The 18475-nt window shown below is 35.5% G+C and overlaps 1 protein-coding gene across 1 annotated transcript; it reads left to right on the plus strand.

The window, feature by feature from the left end:
- The first annotated feature begins 1038 nt into the window (after positions 1–1038).
- On the plus strand, positions 1039–17357 carry LOC129270490 (uncharacterized). Its single transcript, XM_064105825.1, has 5 exons — positions 1039–1092; positions 3594–3755; positions 5371–5629; positions 9155–9246; positions 10282–17357. Exons 1-5 carry the CDS (start codon positions 1062–1064, stop codon positions 10332–10334), a joined length of 597 nt encoding a protein of 198 aa, XP_063961895.1. The 5' UTR covers positions 1039–1061; the 3' UTR covers positions 10335–17357.
- The last annotated feature ends 1118 nt before the right edge of the window (positions 17358–18475 follow it).

Genomic DNA, 18475 nt, shown 5'->3' on the forward strand with positions numbered 1-18475 from the left:
GACTTTTTCGCATGATAATAAAACCACAGTGGGTTGATTTTTCAAAAAGTTTTATTAGAATATTTTTATTCAATTGAAATGGTAGATTAGAATAGATAAATTAAGTTATGTAACTGCATTTAACAAACTCTGTATGCCCGAGTTATAACAAGTGAAAAAAGTATACGTAGTATGATTGTATTGTTCTTTGGTTTGGATTTGGTTTTACATGTGACATATGGAAATTGCCATTGTGATCATTTGCCATTATTTTCATATTTCTAAGAAAAAAAAAGAATTAAAAGAAAATGTTTAAGTGTCCTTCTTTCACCACTTTAAAAGTATTTGCCAGATTTGTTATTCATTTATTTTCATGGACTTTTCCCCTCTATTTCTGTTTCTCCTTATTATGTCTTTGATAGTCATTTGTTTCAAAGTCCTGAAGTTCTAGATCTATATCATTCCAGCTGTTTTTATATTTTTTTAAGATATCTTTTTCCAATTCAATAAAATCACACACTTGACTATACAAAGATATACAGTCAAAGAAATTTGGGGAACTTACTTTTGAGACAGCAATTACTGTAGACCTACTCTGGCTTTGTGACAGAAACAATAGTATTTTTTTTAATGTTCTGATATATTTTTGGGGCAGATAATAAAAATAAGAAGAAACTAAAATATGTGATACAAGATTGGACCCATATATTTAATTTTTAATCATTTTGTTGTCACATGTACATGATTTCTTAGTATGAATTACACATACAAAGATTACAGTTGTGCTCAAAAGTTTATAGTAAACCCTGCTACAAAATGCACTCCTTCATGCTGAGTGTTGAATGTAGACAACAGCACTACAATGCTTTGCCAGCCCAGAGAAACAAACTTTATCGAATGTAATATTTTATCACATGTATATATATAAAACATGGCAGAACTTGAACACTTTAAATATATGTTTCTCTTCTAGTGGGGTTCAGTCAATTTTGAGCACCACTGTATATCATCTTCATTTAATTTTGTTTGTTTTCCCTCTATTTTTATCTTTGTACAGGTTATTTCTACACAGAATTGCAGACATGCCATACTTGAATTTAGATGGACCTGATTGTAAGTTTTTATATTTTTAAAATTAATTTTCACAATTTTTAGGTTTTTACCCAACAATTTACTTTTATACAGGGGTGTGAGAGTTCAGATTTTTAGCTGATTTCAGATATTTTTTGTTTTGATTTTCAACTTAATTTAAGCTTATTTTTGGTTTTCATCTGTACAAAAAGTATGGGAGCTCTTTCTGTTTCTGACTTATTCAACACTCTTTAGCTTTTTTTCAATGACCACTCACACCCCTGTCCTTAGACTCCTTACACATTTTAACTCATGAAATGATACAAAAATACTGTACCTACAAGTATCCACACCTAGACTTTCATCAATTGCTATTTCATGAAGTTTTTAATACTGATATGTGTTCTAACAGCTTTGTCTATCTTAATTCAACAATACATTCCCTTTTCCTTTTCGATGCCCTAATTTGGATAGATTTATTACCATAATTCATCATGGCTGCTGTCATTTTTTATACACTGAATACATTGCTCTATATATCTATGGATGCATGAAATAATTTTTGGTATTTGTTCGTGGTCATACTCCAATTAAACCTAATCACTTGTATTCATCCTACAGTCTGGTTTGATAGAGCTCATGAAGTAACAAGATTGTGGTTTATAAAGCTGTTCATGAGTATTGCATGGTTTTATGTACTACATGTAGTATGACTGACAACCTATTCTTGTTCCAAATGAGATGCCCTAATGTTGCAACACAGTGGATGTGAATTTCGTTTAAGCCTAATCAAAGTTTGACAAAATATGATTTTTGCATCCATGTAATTGTTGACAACAAGAATTTCAATCTTGAGAGATCAGGGGCCTGTTTCATAAAACTCAGCAGGGAATAATTTTGCTTTACAAACTTGAATAGCAATTTTGGTCATAAGAGAAAAGCTCTCAACTAGGTAATGTACAGTCCTATGTAAAAATATGCTATACAAAAGACTTTATGCATAGCAGTCTTTCAAAAATGTGGAGCAAATTGCGATGCGATACCAGGAAAAATATTCTTTGCTCGATATAGTAAAAAAAAGTAACAGTTAGCAATAACAGTTTAAAGCTACTGAAATCCTTCAATCTGATTGGCTGATGGTAAATGTGTTATAGATATCATTCATTTGGTATCATAACTAGTTTTTTATGAAACAGGGCCCAGATTTTATCTTCAGCTGATTGGAATAAAAACGTTAGGCATCTGATTTGCATCCAAGAATGGGTTACCAGATGATCCTATAGTCTTTCCTTACTTACAAATAGCTTCATGACACACCACCTAGTTTATATAATTATATTTTCTTCTGATCCTGTTTGTCGCAAAACTTCTAAGGTTGTTTGCAGGTTTTAGGTATTTTTCATTCTATTTATTTATTATTCTGCCCGTCTCCATCTTATTATTTAGCTGGCATTTTATACACTCTCTTAAGTTTATGTGTATATAGACAGCTGACAAAAAAATCTTCTAGAAATAGTTCAGTGATCAAATTGATTTACAAATACACGTATATCCTTTAAGAGTTCTCAGGTGCAAATCTATGTGCTATATCGTCTGTGTGTCAAAACTAACTTGATCTAAACTCTTTTTTTGTGACCACTGCAAGGCTACCATTTTATTTGAACTCGTTCTTCCCATGGGAACAATATAAACAACTGTAAATTCTACACTGAATTTACTCTGTATAGAAACAAAACTTACATGACATACTTCATTTCTTAAAATGAAATCTTTTATCAAAGGATGAATACCGTTTTTTCTTTGGAAATTATGCAGGGGAAACAAAAGTATAAAAGACCCCCTCTGGTGCATTATTCATACCATATTAATGCCTTCTTCCTACCACCATCCCTTTCATCCAATGTTATAATGTGCATTCTCAAAAACCTGTAGTGCTTCAATTGGCCATTGATGGTTACTCCCATTATTGTTCTGTATATGGATCAGGGGAGGGGGGGGGGGGCTACAGGGGCCAATTGAGCCCCATGATTTTAGAAGGGGGGGGGGGAACAAGAAACAGTAAGGAAGGAGAAAGAAGAGTACCATAACCAAAGGTGGCTGAGTTATGTAACTCATTATTCAATTGAAGAATAAATCATGTCAACTTTAAGGCCTGTTTTTTGTTAATTTTTTTTTTGGGGGGTAAAGTATATTTATGAGAAATTATTCTAATGTCATTTACTATTTTGATGGGTTTTTTTACTGTCATGTTTATACTCTGTTATACATTGGATGTAGCATTGGAAATAATACCGTTATCTTTAAATTCTTCTATTATCTCATATTGTAGTGCCTCCATGCCCACCCACTTCATTACAAGATCCAAGTAAAAATACCTCTATCCCTTTTCTATTATTTTTTTTAGAGGTAGTAACATCAATCCCCCCTTAAATATTAAATGTTACGACATTAAATGTTACAACATTAATCCCTTGACTCCACTAAGAATGCTATTAATTTCACTACCAAGTAATAAATGAATTATCATGATTAATTTCCTTCAGTGCAACCTTCCCGGGATCACATCTTCCACGTGCGCTTCCCATCGGAATGGAAATCTGTTGACCTCTATGATCTCTTCACTCCATTTGGTAACATCATGATTAGTTGGATTGATGATACATCAGCTATGGTCGGCTTAATGAAGAAAGACAGAGCATCACAAGGTAATAGTTTTTACCCTTTTTCTGCTTATTTTAAATTTAGTGCTGTTATGTATAATAGATTTATTAATTATTATTATTTTTTTTAACAATTTGTTTTGATTAAGGTTCTAGAAATTAAAAAATTTTCAGTAGTTCCTAAAATATTTTATTTGAGGTATAAATATCTCAGAATTTAGAATAAAAATATTGTTTCTCATTTAACTCACTTGTTTAGGATGAATTTGTCTGTTGCCTGGGAACTCGATTCTTCCAATACAACTTGAAATTAATCATAGAAAGATTAGTTCTCTGTTGATAAAAGACAGCCCAAAACTATTTATCAATATATATTTTTATTGTCTCGCCCACCAGAGGTGAAGGCAAGACTTAGGGATCCAAATGTTGACGTCGTCTGTCGTCCGTCCGTCACAAACCTTATGACACATAACTCCACAACCGTAAGTCACTTTTCAACAAAACTTGGATGGTAGATGGACTTAGGGGACCTGCATGTTATGCTGCAGTCGGAGGTCACATGGTAAGGTCAAAGGTCAATTTCAGGTCAACGATAAAGTTTACATGCAAGACTCTCTTATGGCACCTAACTCCGCAACCGTAAGTCACTTTTCAACCAAACTTGGATGGTAGATGGACTTGGGGGACCTGCATGTTATGCTGCAGTCGGGGGTCACATGGTAAGGTCAAAGGTCATTTTCAGGTCAATGTTAAAGTTTACATGCAAGACTCTCTTATGACACCTAACTCCGCAACCGTAAGTCACTTTTCAACCAAACTTGGATGGTAGATGTACTTAGGCGTTGTACATGTTATGCTGCAGTCAGAGGTCACATGGTAAGGTCAAAGGTTCGATACAATTCTGTTGCGTGCCCTCGCAAATCACGATAATTCTGGTTATTTCATAAGTGGGCGAGACACAAAATCGCTTTTGGCTTGTTTTAAATTGCTTAGAATGAAGACATTGTTATTCAGTAGCTAATTCAAAGAACTTTAAGATTACTGTGACTGAAACTTTCTATATATCTATTTTCCCCAAACCATGCTCTGTCTCATCTTGATGTGTGCCCTCAGGTTTACTAATTCTTCTGCTGTCCTTCAAAGGACACTCTTTCAGCCAGAGTTATCATGCCTGTAACAATCTGGTCAATTCACCTAGTTTGAATATATTTAAAAGATCATTTGACATTCATACTATACGTCCAATCTTTAATACGTAGCTTGTGATCCAACTCTATCTCTAGCGTGCCCTCAAAGTTGTCTCGTCTGTAGTAAGTGTCTTTGGAGAAGCGACTGGAAGACAAGTGGACTACCTTCTAAATCCAAGTCCTTTTGAAGTGCATAGGGATGTTATATCATAGTATGATATGCACTATACAAGAACGGCCTATTATTATTCCATATATTGCTGATTCTGATGATGATAAAGATCATGCTTGATTAGGTTTTTATTTTTATCTTATACTTATTTGATAAATTAAATCTTTTGTGAAAATAGGATTACATTATGAAAAATAAAATGTAATGTGATAAATATTCCATCTAATTTTGATGATGTTTATGATATTTTATATCATATTATTATTACACCACATAACTTCTGACAATTTTCTCTTGACAGTTAAGAGTTCCATCGAAAAGAGCTCCCTCTATCAAGTAACACCCTATTCAGACTACAAGAAATCACAGTATATGGCTGGAGATTTCATTCCATTTCCTGCGTTCCAGGAAACGCCCTCTGCCGAGGCGAAGACACCAAAAAGCCCTCGCGGAAAGAAGCGCGTTCTAGATGAGTCTCCGGACCAATCGTGCGATTTTGACCCAGAGGTTGCCAGTTTCATGTCAAGCACAGCCAAGAAGCATAAACAGATGGATCCAAAGTGAGTTAATTGGGATTTTTTTTATGAAATTGTTTTGTTAGCCCACCAATAGAAATTACAGTTTGATCATTTGTACTGACCAGGGGGGGGGGGTGTTTCACAAAGACTTGTCGGTGATTTAAAGTCATGCTTTTACACCAACGCTTTGTCATGCAGTTCTCGCTACGTCAACGAAAAATGACCATGACACAGTGGGAACTGCTACTGCGTACTGAGAGCATGCCGAGAACTGTTATTGACGTGGCATAGTCTGCATGATCTCTGAAGACCTATTTTCCTCTATGTGGACTTTAAACTTGTTCAAAGTCCAACAACGAGCAACAACTCTGTCCATGTCTACTGCGCGGCTGCCAAGCACATTTAGTTGTCGCTACGTCCTATACACCAGAAGAAGTTCCTGCTACGTTGTTGAAATTCAGAAAAAAAACCTAGGACGTGATGTCAACCTTTTTTTATTTTCTCAAAAACATTTTTGAAATTCTCAAATGCATGCTACATCCAACCCACTTCCTTGTGAAGTTCCCACAAGGTTTATCTTGCGCAAAAAAGCAGTCCATGCTGCGTCAAAAGAGTTCCTGCTACGTTCTGACTACATCGATCAGGTTGCCCGACTCGTTTTACCTTCATCTATTTGGACATAGCGCCAACTGGGTGTGCGTGGTGGCCGTGTAGTTGCAGTACAGTTGACATGGACAGAGTTGTTGCCACATTCTCCCTGTGCCCGGTAAATCTATACTACGTAGATGGCGTTGTTAGTAGGTCCTTTCTGCGTCATCACTACGCATTATTCAGACGGCGCTCCCGTTACGTGGACTTTGGACATTGTCAATACCATGTGGCGGGAAATTGGGCTCCGAAGATTATGCAGACTATGCCATGTCTATGACAGTTCTCGCTATGCCCTCATTATGCTGTAGCAGTTCCCACTGCATCATGGTCATTTTTCTTTGACACAGCGAGAACTGCATGGACGTAGCGTTGGTGTAATGGGGGTATCAGTTGGCGCTACGTCCAAATAGACGAGGCACAACAAGTCGCATAATCTGCTGGATGTAGTCAGAACGTAGCAGGAACCGTTTTGACGCAGCATGGACCGCTTCTGCATGCTGAATAAACTTAGTGGGAACACCGCACACGCAACATGAAATTCACCATGACGTGGCGTGGACGTACGACACATGAAAATTTCACATCATTCAAGAAAATCAACCGAAGTTGGCGCCATGTCTTAGGTTTCTTTCTGAATTTCGTAGCGGGAACTTCATTTGGTGTAAAGGGGGTATTAAATGTAACATGCATTCCTATTGATAAATACACAGTAGCGCACGTCCTCTAACCATGATTTGACCTATTGGTGATGCATTTTATAACTCTGAGTCATACTTTAATCTTTGTGAAACACCTCCAGGTTTCTGTGACCAACTTGAGTGATGTTTACTGTTGAGCTTGACGTAAATTAATCACAACTTTACAAATGACTGCAACATGTTCTTGGTTACTGAGTTAGGTTCTTGGTCATTTGGATTCCTTGTCAGCTAAAGTTGAAATTCTATCTTTGTAGTTTTAGATTCTTCATGTTAACAAGCATTCATATGTAAAATTATTGTGTAAATATCTTAAAGGGTTATAAGGAAATACTTCCACATTGTCGCAAAGGAAAAATTTTGGTATTAGAACAGGTTGCTGTTTCATAAAGCCGTTCGTGAGTTACAAGCATCTTTACAAACAACTTTATGAAAGACTGGTTGAATGATCCTTTCTTACGAACTACAGCAACACCTATGAAAATCAGGGCCCTGTCTTACAAAGAGTTACGATTGATCTGATCAATCGTAACTCTATGGAAATCCATCAGTGTCATAATTTTTTCTGCAGAAAATTTGCACATTGTCCTTTTATGCAAAGAGAAACACAGGGAATTTTCAAGGAAACAATGAATGCATGAATATACATCATAGCTAGAAAATATTTTGATAAAACATGCATTTTAGATGTTGACGTTGTTGGCCGTCCATAGTTGCGATTGATCGCATCAATCGTTACTCTTTGTAAGACCGGGCCCTGGTGTGTATAATTAATCACGAAAGGATCGCCAGTCATTTGTTAAGTCGCTTGTATAGATGCTCGTAACCCACAGACAGCTTTATGAAACACCCACCAGGGGTCTGTTGCAGAAAGAGTTGCGTTTAAACGCAAGTCCCGAATACGGGTGCCTCATTGGCTGAAAATCAAGTTGCGCAAGATTTTTTGAGTTGCGTTTGATCGCAACTCTTTCTGCAACGGACCCCTGGTGGCCGTTTCATAAAGCTGTTCGTAAGTTAAGAGTGGTGATCCTTTCTTGTGATAAATGGTATACACCAAAAATTGGCGATGGTTTAGCACGTCGGAAAGGTTCACCAGTCGTTCTTAAAGTCGCTCGTAACTTATGAACAGCTTTATGAAACACCCCCAGGTCATGTGTACCTCACAAATAGCATTGTAAAATACCCCATTTGGTATCAATGCAAGGAATACCTCATGACTTAGAGGAAACCAAAACCCAAGAAGAGAAGCAATCTTATTGGAAAGAGTAAAATAAGAGGAACAACTCTCCATTTGTTTTGTTCACAATTTTTCATATTACCCCCATTATCTTTAAAATTGCATATTACCTCATTCTGAGCATAACATATGTCATGGGAAAATATGATTCACACCACATATGTCAAGGTCAGGAGATGATGTGAAATACAGGTGTATGTAAAATAAAGGGGAAAATCTGAAAATTTGTGTACAAAACAAACTGAGGGTTGTCCACAAAATCAGCCATTTTGAAGCATGTTTTCCAATTTGAGGATCCCCATAGAAAGTACAAGACTTTTTAAACGTCCATAACTTGCTTATTCAACAACCGATTTTGATGAAACTTGTTTTAAATTGTTCCTCTTGTTTTACTCTTTCCAATAAGATTGCTTCTCTTCTTGGGTTTTGATTTCCTTTAATGCCCTGGAAGGTGTATCATATAGCTTTTTGTATTTTCTCATGACTTTATGCATGACAAGAACATGTTCTTAGGTGCAAAAGCTAGTAATTCTTCTATATCGGGATTTATCATGGAGCACAAGAATAGGTCACCAGTCGTGCCTAATGTCATGTAAAGTTGACAAGCTGCTTTCCGACTCAGTCCTATGGTCTTACATCAGCTGATCCGACTCCCAGATCATAATACCAATATGGCTGATCCGACTTGTTCTATTGTTTGATTTGTTGAGAAATTAATGAAATTGAGTATTCTCTGTTTAGAATATTACATTATATGGTTGATTTATCCTGTAAAACAATTTTGTGTGATTGTTTTTTTTTTATCTGTTGTACATTACCTTCTATTGAAAATATTACAATACATGGCTGATATATTTTCCTGTCAGACAATTTTGTATGATTATCGTATCTGTTGTTAATTTTCCTCTATTGATAATATTTCAGTATATGGATGATTTTTTTTTTTCTGTCAAACATTTGATTATTTTCATTCTGTTCTTTTAGTGCTGCCCCCTTTGTATCAAGGAGGAGTGTGACTCCACCTACCTCATCTTCAGGAGGCCTAAAGCTAGACAGAGCCAACAGTGAGGATAATGGTAATAACAACCTCTGCTGATGATTGACTAGGCTTAGTAACATAACAATCACACACAAAAAAAAAAAAAACAGCAAGACAATGCCAATTGATAATAATAACAGTGCGCCTCAGAATAGATGTTTCTAGATTGATGCCTATTATTATTATTTATTTCCCCCATGCTATTCAAAGAGAACATAAATATATATTTTTTTCCACATTGTCTACTGCCATGCTTATCTGATATTGGCTGATGATGCTTGATAGAAGAATTTGCAAGGAATCATTTGGTTAATCATAACTTTTTGCACTTTTAAAAATCCTCTCAATTCTTAAAAAAAAAACCTGCACCACGCCCATTCCTGCTTCATATTACTTCATGTGCTAACCCATTGGACACATGGCAAGTGTATGCTCAAACTGGTGTGTCTGGAAATGTGTAGGTCTATATATATATATTATGGCAGAGTCAGCTTGTCTCCAACAGATTTAATTGGATTTCCATTATTTTACATCGCTCATTATTGATTATCAATGCAAATATTGCCATGGGACTAAGCCGATGATTTCATACGTCACTTGCATTCATTTGCTAAGTACCTGTAGAATGAAGAATGAATATCAATGCCGATGTAGCCTGTGAATATACCTACCAATTTCTAAGTAACGATGCATGCCAGTCAAGCAAAACAGTTTTCATTGGATACTAGTACAATATGATGAGGTCCCCTGTATTTTATATAGGCCACTTATATTATGGACACTGACAAAATAATTATCTGAAAATATCAATGAGGTAAGAAAAATCATGATCAATTATTGCACCATTCCTTTCAGTGGGCTACTTATCAAATGCAATCACTTGAAATTTCACTTTAATATTGTTCCTTGCTCTCATCATGTGTTTGAAAATGGAGAAAACAGAATACATTGTATAATCATAACATGAACGACTGATTTTATGATAGTATACATTCATGTTTTTCTGCCACATTTCCCCTCTCCTATGCTGTAATGAAATTAACTCGAGTTATTTCTATGAATTAAATATCAGAAGCTGCAGCTAAGGAACCAGCCAAGCTCTTTGAAGAATCGGCCAGTTGGTGAGGAGATCCTTCACACGAGACGGAATTGCAAAAAAATGCATTTCACTGAACAACTTGATCCCATTGTGCCTGAGACTTCATGTATGAAGCTAAGAAGTTCACATGACAGTCATTGATGGATAGATGTCCATCAAGCTAAGAGATGTTCACACGACAGTCATCCTTGATGGGACGATGTTTATCAAGCTGAGAGATGTTCACACAACAATCAATGTGTATCAAGCTAAGAGACGTTTACACGATAATCGTCCATGGTGGGAAGATATGTATCAAGCTAAGAGACGTTCACACAACAATCATCAATACTTTCAAAGTGTCCCATCTGTGTGAGACAGATAGATAGGAAGATGACTGTGAAGTGTAGACCTGTGCCCCGTCTTACAAAGAGTTATGATCGATCCAATCAATCGTAACTCTATGGAAATCTATCAGTGTCATAATTTTTCAGGATATAATTTACAGGATATTTGCACAATGTCCTTTGTAAACAAAGAGAAGCACAGTGAATTTCCAAGAAAACAATGCATGAATATGGATCATAATTAGAAAATATTTTGAACAAACGTGCATAATAGATGTTGATGTTGCTAGCCTTCCATAGTTGCGATTGATCAGATCAATCGCAACTCTTTGTAAGACGGGGCCCAGGGATCCGTCTTACAAAGAGTTACGATTAATCTGATCAATCTCAAGTATATGGAAATCCATCAAAATCATAATTTTTTCTCTAGGAAATTTGCTCATTCTCCTTTGAAATCAAAGAGTAGCATACTGAATTGTCAAGAAAACAGTGAATATATGAATTAACATCATTTCTAGAAAATATTTTGAAAGAACAAGTAATTTTAGATGTTGACGTTGCTAGATTTCCATAGTTGCAATTGATCGGATCAATCGTAACTCTTTGTAAGATGGGCCCCTGTTCACACCACATTTATCAACATTTCACTGAACTTTTTTGTCTTGGCTTGTATAGGAGCTATTGCTTTCAATGTGTGTTTCCCTACAGCCAGCAAATCTGACCAAACACATTCATACATTCCAAGTGGCATTTGACTGTTCTTTGAAAAAGAAGGGAGGAATAGAGAGAAATGTGCTCAGCCTACTGCCATTTATGTTTATTGTTACATTTTTGAGCAACTCTGATCAGCACCAGACTATCATAGAGACTAGGTGAATGTCTAGCTCAATGAAACCAATTTGATCTATTGAACATGATATTTCACTCCAGGGAATTGATTGTATCATATCACAGGAAAGTTCCTTCTCTCTTTCTCATATCAATGTCAAGAAGTCTTCTTCAGTGGCTGATATGATAATACATACAGGGGAAGAGGTAACCATAGGGTGTATTTACATCTCCCTTATCTGGAAAATAACGGGTCAAATATAAGAACATTTTTGGCCTCAAAATATCCTGATTTCCTTTACTTTGCTTGACCAGATATTCTCGCATTAATGATCCTGTAACGAGAATGCACATTATTTTTCCCTTGCATTAGAATTGTTGTAGAGCACCTTCACACAGCCCTGTGATCTTGGATAAATTCCTGCAAAAGTTTTCATAATTTGACAAGTACCTCCTAACTTCCTGGTATTGTTTTTTTTCCTGGTTTAAAACCTGCTTTGATATCCTTTCACATTGGTAAAGTAAATGAAAATTGCTGTCTGCAGAGGTGTGAAAGGACCATATATTGTGTGTTTCTAAAGATAGTATGTATTACAAAGTGAAACATAAGTAGCCCCTGTAATGTAATATACCTCCAAGAGTTTGGAGTAGACATGTATTCCTGAAAGAAAGGATCCATGCAGTGGTGTACACAAGACAGGAAAGAGTAAATACTGGTAGCAAGTTCTTGTGATAAGAATCATTGTGTGCAATGCAATCTTAGTAAAAAGTCAGTTGAAGATTCCTTGATTTATAGATATTGATCGTATCAACAGCATTGTAAGCAACTTGCGATTAATTGCATGTCAAGTTTTGATTCCAAAGTCAATCATACATCCTGCAATCGATTGCACATATTGGTTTGCTATGGGTGCACTCAATATATCAATTGTAAATTTGCTTGCAAAATCTGCAATCAATTGTTGAGAAGTTTCTTGCAACAGCCATACATTATGAATCAAGTAAATGGTGTTTTGATGAAAAAGGGCACAAATTTACTCCCAGTCACATTTTCCATTTATTTGACTTACAACGTATATTTACAACCGAGGGTACAACACACTTCACCTTCTGTAGGCCTCAAGCATTGTGTTCTTTTCTTACAATGTTGATAATATTTAAATGATTTTGTCTGGCATATTATGCAAATAATACGCACAATGAGGTTTTTTTTAGGAACTGCTGACATCGAGGTATGTTTATAACAGGACTAATGCCTAGGGCCATTGCCAAAAGCTTTTTTTTTGGCTTCTCAGTATGGGGACATTGTATTAGTTACTGAAACCATGTTACGTTTATTTCTTATTTCATGAAATTATCATGTGGATCCTTGGTATTTGATAAGTCTACTTTATCTCAAAATCATGACCAGTGTCAGTAAATAATTTGGGACTGTGTCACTGCTTGTACATGTAAGTGAAATTATGCTTTTTAGGAAAAAATAAGTTACCTGTATTTTATAGTATTGTGCCATTTTAGCACTCAACTACCCTCTATTCTGAACTGAGGTGGTGAAAATCAAACCTCAAGTAATTTTCTGCTGCTTTTATTTCTTAAAATTTTCAGCTTACTCATGGAATTCAAAAGAATACAGATTGTTCTTGCTAATGAGAATATCAAGTACACAGAGAAATCACTTGGTACGTTGTGCACTGAAACCCTGTGTTAACAATCCCTCAACCTTGAAATGGAAACCCAAATGGTGGAAGTTAGTCATCCAAGGAACCATTTCCATGCAATAGAACCTCTATGCCTGTGCATCATCAAACTTTATTTCAGCTGATAATCTTTAATAGAACCTCATTTTGTCTCATTTACTGTCTCAAATTACTACCTTAACCTCACTCTGTGCGTTCCCTGTGACGCCAGCTTGATGCATATCAGTCAACTTAAAAAAATAAAATAAAACCCAGAAGGCGGAAGTGGTTTGCCGACTTCTCTAAAAATCAGCGCCCCATGCCTGCACACAATAGAGTTAAAAATAATGAATGTTGAGATCGTTTTTAGACCTCCCTACACTGCATATTCTCACTGACTCCCAGGCCCACTTAATAAATATGTTTATACCGCCTGTGACCCTAACCTGATCCTCGTCAGTCAAATTTAAAGGAAATGAAACCCAGAAGGTGTATCAGTTGTCCAACTTATCCACCCCCCATCCCTTACACACTGTCAAGTATTGCTGCCAGGGGCCTCTTTTTTCTTCAGAATTTCCGCATACTCTGCTTTACTTAAGAACACCACATACCCTCGATCTCTCCGACTCCTTGATCCCTCTTTAACATAGATCCCCTATGAACCCACCTCGATTCACACCAACCAGCAAGAAACGTAGTTTAACCGAAAAGGCGGAAGTAGTTGCCTGCCTTCTCTAAATGTCTGTTCCCTTAGCAGGAGAGGCTTTGTGCCAGCATGCTATTTAGATAGAATTTCATAATTTGAGGTGAAAGTTCTTTTTAAAGTCCCCAAACGTATTTCTGATTTCTAGACCCCAATTTACATACACTATCTCCATTGAGGCAAGGCTGCTCCCTGCCTACCATATATTCCTTGTATCGCATATTATCATGCTAAATGTACCGTTATTATTGAACATGACTGGGAAGCGTTGGCAGTACTCCAAGGTATACAATCATGCTCTTTATTAAATTTGTTTGCATTTCAGAAGCGAGTGATTATCACCAGAGTGAACTACTTAATAGTCTTTACCATTCAGACCCTAATGTACCTATAGTTGTGTTATAGTTTGGATTATTATCAAATGAGAGTGATAATGGTGATTAACAAGGGTTATACAGGTGAGGGAATATCAAAAGTGTTACAGATTCTACAATTTTTCTGAAAAATAGAACAATTTTCTTGAAAAGAGTCTTCTAAAACAACTACTATACATCCATGCATGGCAGAAAAGATAGCATATTATTTTTCTACCTCAAAAGTGCATTTTCAGGCCCAGAAATAGTATGATATTATTAAGCTGTTTACAGTTCATGGACTCCTCATTTGAAATGTATGTATACAATGGAGGTGAAGATATGTATGATAACGGAGAGAAGAAATGGTTGTTCTGTGTAAAATTACATTGACTCTCAACGTTAAAACCAGAGACCTGAAGTTCAGGTGAATGCATAAAGTCAGAGTCTGAATATCAAGTCTATGCTGTCTGTCTGGGGTTTCAAAAAGGGAATACCCTTTCCTGTACAATAGAGAGGTTAAGAAAACGTTATCACTTATGCGATGGAGTACCAAAGTGATGACATCACATTTATATACTTTCTTTTGCATTTCATTGTTCATATATCGCAGGAGCATGATCAAGAATACCCACAGCACAATGTAATATTGACCTGGTTCTCGACATTCAGAATCGGGCCAGTAATGCAACACATTGGCTTCAGTAGGGCTTATTAGGTATTCATGTGGTCATTTCTCGGGCCCTGTTGAACTGATTCATACCAAATTTTATCATGGTTCTCCAAGGTATGATTGTAAGAGAATGAAATGAAAACTCTGTTTGTTTTTTTTATGACCCCACACATAGGTACTCTAAAACCCCTTAGCCTGGACTCTGAACTCAGGTTTAAATTAAACCCTGATTTAAAGTTGTGGTTTAACTATGGAGAGCCAATTGGGGCACAAATCCCTAACAGAACACATCCAATTTATTAACTCATTTGACACTCAAATTGTTTGGTAATGATAACTGAAGTATTCTGAAGTATTTTTCTTCATTATGAAATCAACAGGAAACAAAACAGTAAGCATAGGAGATTAAACATGATTTTTTAAATTTTGACTTTCCATAATTTTAGCACAGAGTTTATAGACCGTGGTCTAAGTTAAACCTGAGTTCAGAATACGGGCCCTTGTGTTATTTCTTCCACCCAAGGAGAATGAATGATATGAACCACACCCACTCCCCCTTCATCTCCATATTTCCATCCATAATCATTTTTCATGGGTTGGATGAGGGAGATGGTTGTATAGGTCAACTGGGTACAGATCAGGCCCCATCTTACAAAGAGTTACGATCGATCCAATCAATCGTAACTCTATGGAAATCCATCAGTGTCATAATTTTTTCTATAGGAAATTTGCACAATGTCCTTTGTAAACAAAGAGAAGCACAGTGAGTTTTCAAGAAAACAATGAATACATGAATATACATCATAGTTGGAAAATATTTTGAACAACCATGAATAATAGATGTTGACGTTGCTGGCCGTCCATAGTTGCGATTGATCGGATCAATCAAAACTCTTTGCAAGACGGGGCCATGATGATTAATGCAATTTTATAAAAATGGTAGAAACCAGACCATCTTGGACATTTTTTTGTCTTTTTTTAAACTGAAGTTGAAATTTTTGAGTTTGATATTTTGGGGTATCTGTTTTTTGTAAATTTTGTTTCTGTTGCTAGTGTTTTGTCTTGAATTATGCTTGTAAATTATTCCAGTTTGTGCTACTAAAAAATGTTTGTAAATGATTTATAAAAAAATATATTATAGCACATCGCTGGTGTCTAAATGAACGCTCTATGAATGGGCAATTTTCTTGTTGCAAAGATTTGTAAACTTCATGAGTTGGTTGTGTTTTTTTAAAGCAACAATAAAACTGTTATTCTAATGTCTGCTGTATATTGTTATGTAAGAGATGTATGTTATATGTAGATTTTGTACACTATTGAAGATTTTAACAATTTTGAATGTAAAAGTATTTCACTTCCTAATTTTCATGTTGATATGGGGTTGATATCTAGGGGTTCAAAAGTCAAGTGCAATTTAACTTTTGATATTTTTTCTTTTGTGTAGAAGTTAGCCACTTTTGAACTATACACATCCTCATAAACAATATATCAATTTAACTTATTTGATTTGAATACTCTTATCAAAGGTTTGAAAAAAATATGTTCCATTTATTAAACTATTTCACTGCCACACAGTTTGAAGCTTAATGGTTGAAAAAAATAACTCCAGTTCCCTTTACTAATATCTGTTGCTGATAGTAGTTTAGGATTTGAACTATTTTAATTTTCATTCTCTCCACTGTATGTGATTTTCCCACTGAAAGGAAACCAAAACCCAAGAAAAAAAAGGAATCTTATTGGAAAGAATAAAATGAGAGGAACATTTTAAAACAAGTTTCATCAAAATCGGTTGTGAAATAAGCAAGTTATGGACGGTTTAAAAAAATCTTGTTGTAATATCTATGGGGATCTTCAAATTGGCCACCATGCTTCAGAATCATAGATTTTGTCGACAACTCTCCATTAGTTTTGTACACAAATTTTCAGATTTTACTTATGATCTTACAAATTGCATCTCACCTCCTTCCGAGCACAACATATAAAATATAATTCACACTGCATGATGTCAAGGTCAGGAGGAGATAATGTGAAATATGTAAAATAAAGGGGAAAATCTGTTTTGGTTTCCTTTAATACTGTAAGCATATTTAGGTACCTTATCAAAAGTCAGAGACACATATTTCTCATGGGAATCCGTAAGTGGCCTTTCAATAACAATTCTCACATTTTTTTCAAAGACAAAAAAAGGAATACAGAAAAAATGTAATGAAAAGACGCATAGTTTCTTTGGAGCAGGAATCCTGCTAAAACGTGAGGCACAAGACTTTTGACAAGGTACCTTGGCTTATCCAAAGAATTTGTCATTTCATGGATAGAAATACAAATTATTTTTTCAGGTTATTTTGGGTCATCACTATTTCTGTAGTTATTGAAAGAAGTTATCTATGCATTCTTACTTGCCTGTATGTTTCTTGTATTTTTTGTGAAAAGGTTTTTGTATGTCGTAAGATATATTATTTGAATGTACCCCATTAAATTTCTATGGATGAATATCTTTCTTCATTATTTTCTTTCTTTAATTTATACTTTGTCAACAAGATTATTATTGCCAACCACATGATTTCAGTATTGACACATTTTATTTTCTTTAGCAAAGTAAGTGTGCTTGTCACTCCCTCCAAGCACTCTGTATTCTAAGTCACTGCAAGTTAGACACAGAGCTAAAAAGTTTCCAATTGTCTTAACACTATTTAGTCATGGGGGTACTTTTGTTCTTTTCACTCAGGGGGGGGGGCATAAATGATATATCCAAGTTTTTTTTTTTTTTCATTTTCAAATTAACATGTACAGTATGTACCAGATGCATTTTATCACTTCCATTGTGCTTATTTTCATTTGATTAATAAAAAAAAGAAGCTTTTTAATCATAAATGCAAGTAGCTGCAGTAAAAACCTATTTTCCCAAGACATCTTGGCCGAGGATCACAAAATCGATCGCAACCAAAAATTAGCATGATGGCAGAGAGTGACGTAATCTACTTGGTTGTATAAGTACATTTCACTAAATTCATATTTTGTTTTACATGAATTGGTATATGGGGCAAAATTTCTTAAAAGGTGCGAGTAAAAAGTTTGGACTTATGAATACAGAAATCTAATTATGTGATAGATTTGGATGTAATAGAAAATAATGTCATACATCACTCTCCCTGTCATATCACTTTTCTCCTTTTTTTCATAGTCGTGAAATTTTTTGGGGTGGGTCCATGGCCCCAAAGCTCCCAATATGTACCCCTGTAGGGGATTCGAATTATAATAACAAATAACTTTTTAAAATATAATTCATAAACTTTGGATCTATTCAACTTAATTTCAACTGAAAAATTATTCCCGTTAAATCACTACCTAGAAAAGGAAGCGAAAATTGCCTTGAGTTCTTGATTTAAACAAGATGAATGCCTCTGGCCGTCTCACCTGCATCACGCGATTCAATATAGCAGCAGTGCTGATTTTGAAAACTACTATAACTCGCACAAGATGTTCAGTGATACTTGGTTACTCTTATTTCTACGTTTTATGAACTAGACCCATACACTTATAGAGATATGATGGTAATTCAACAAATACCCCCAACGTGGCCAAAGTTCATTGACCTTACATGACCTTTG

Source organism: Lytechinus pictus, chromosome 10, assembly GCF_037042905.1.
Source record: "Lytechinus pictus isolate F3 Inbred chromosome 10, Lp3.0, whole genome shotgun sequence".
NCBI lineage: Eukaryota > Metazoa > Echinodermata > Echinoidea > Temnopleuroida > Toxopneustidae > Lytechinus > Lytechinus pictus.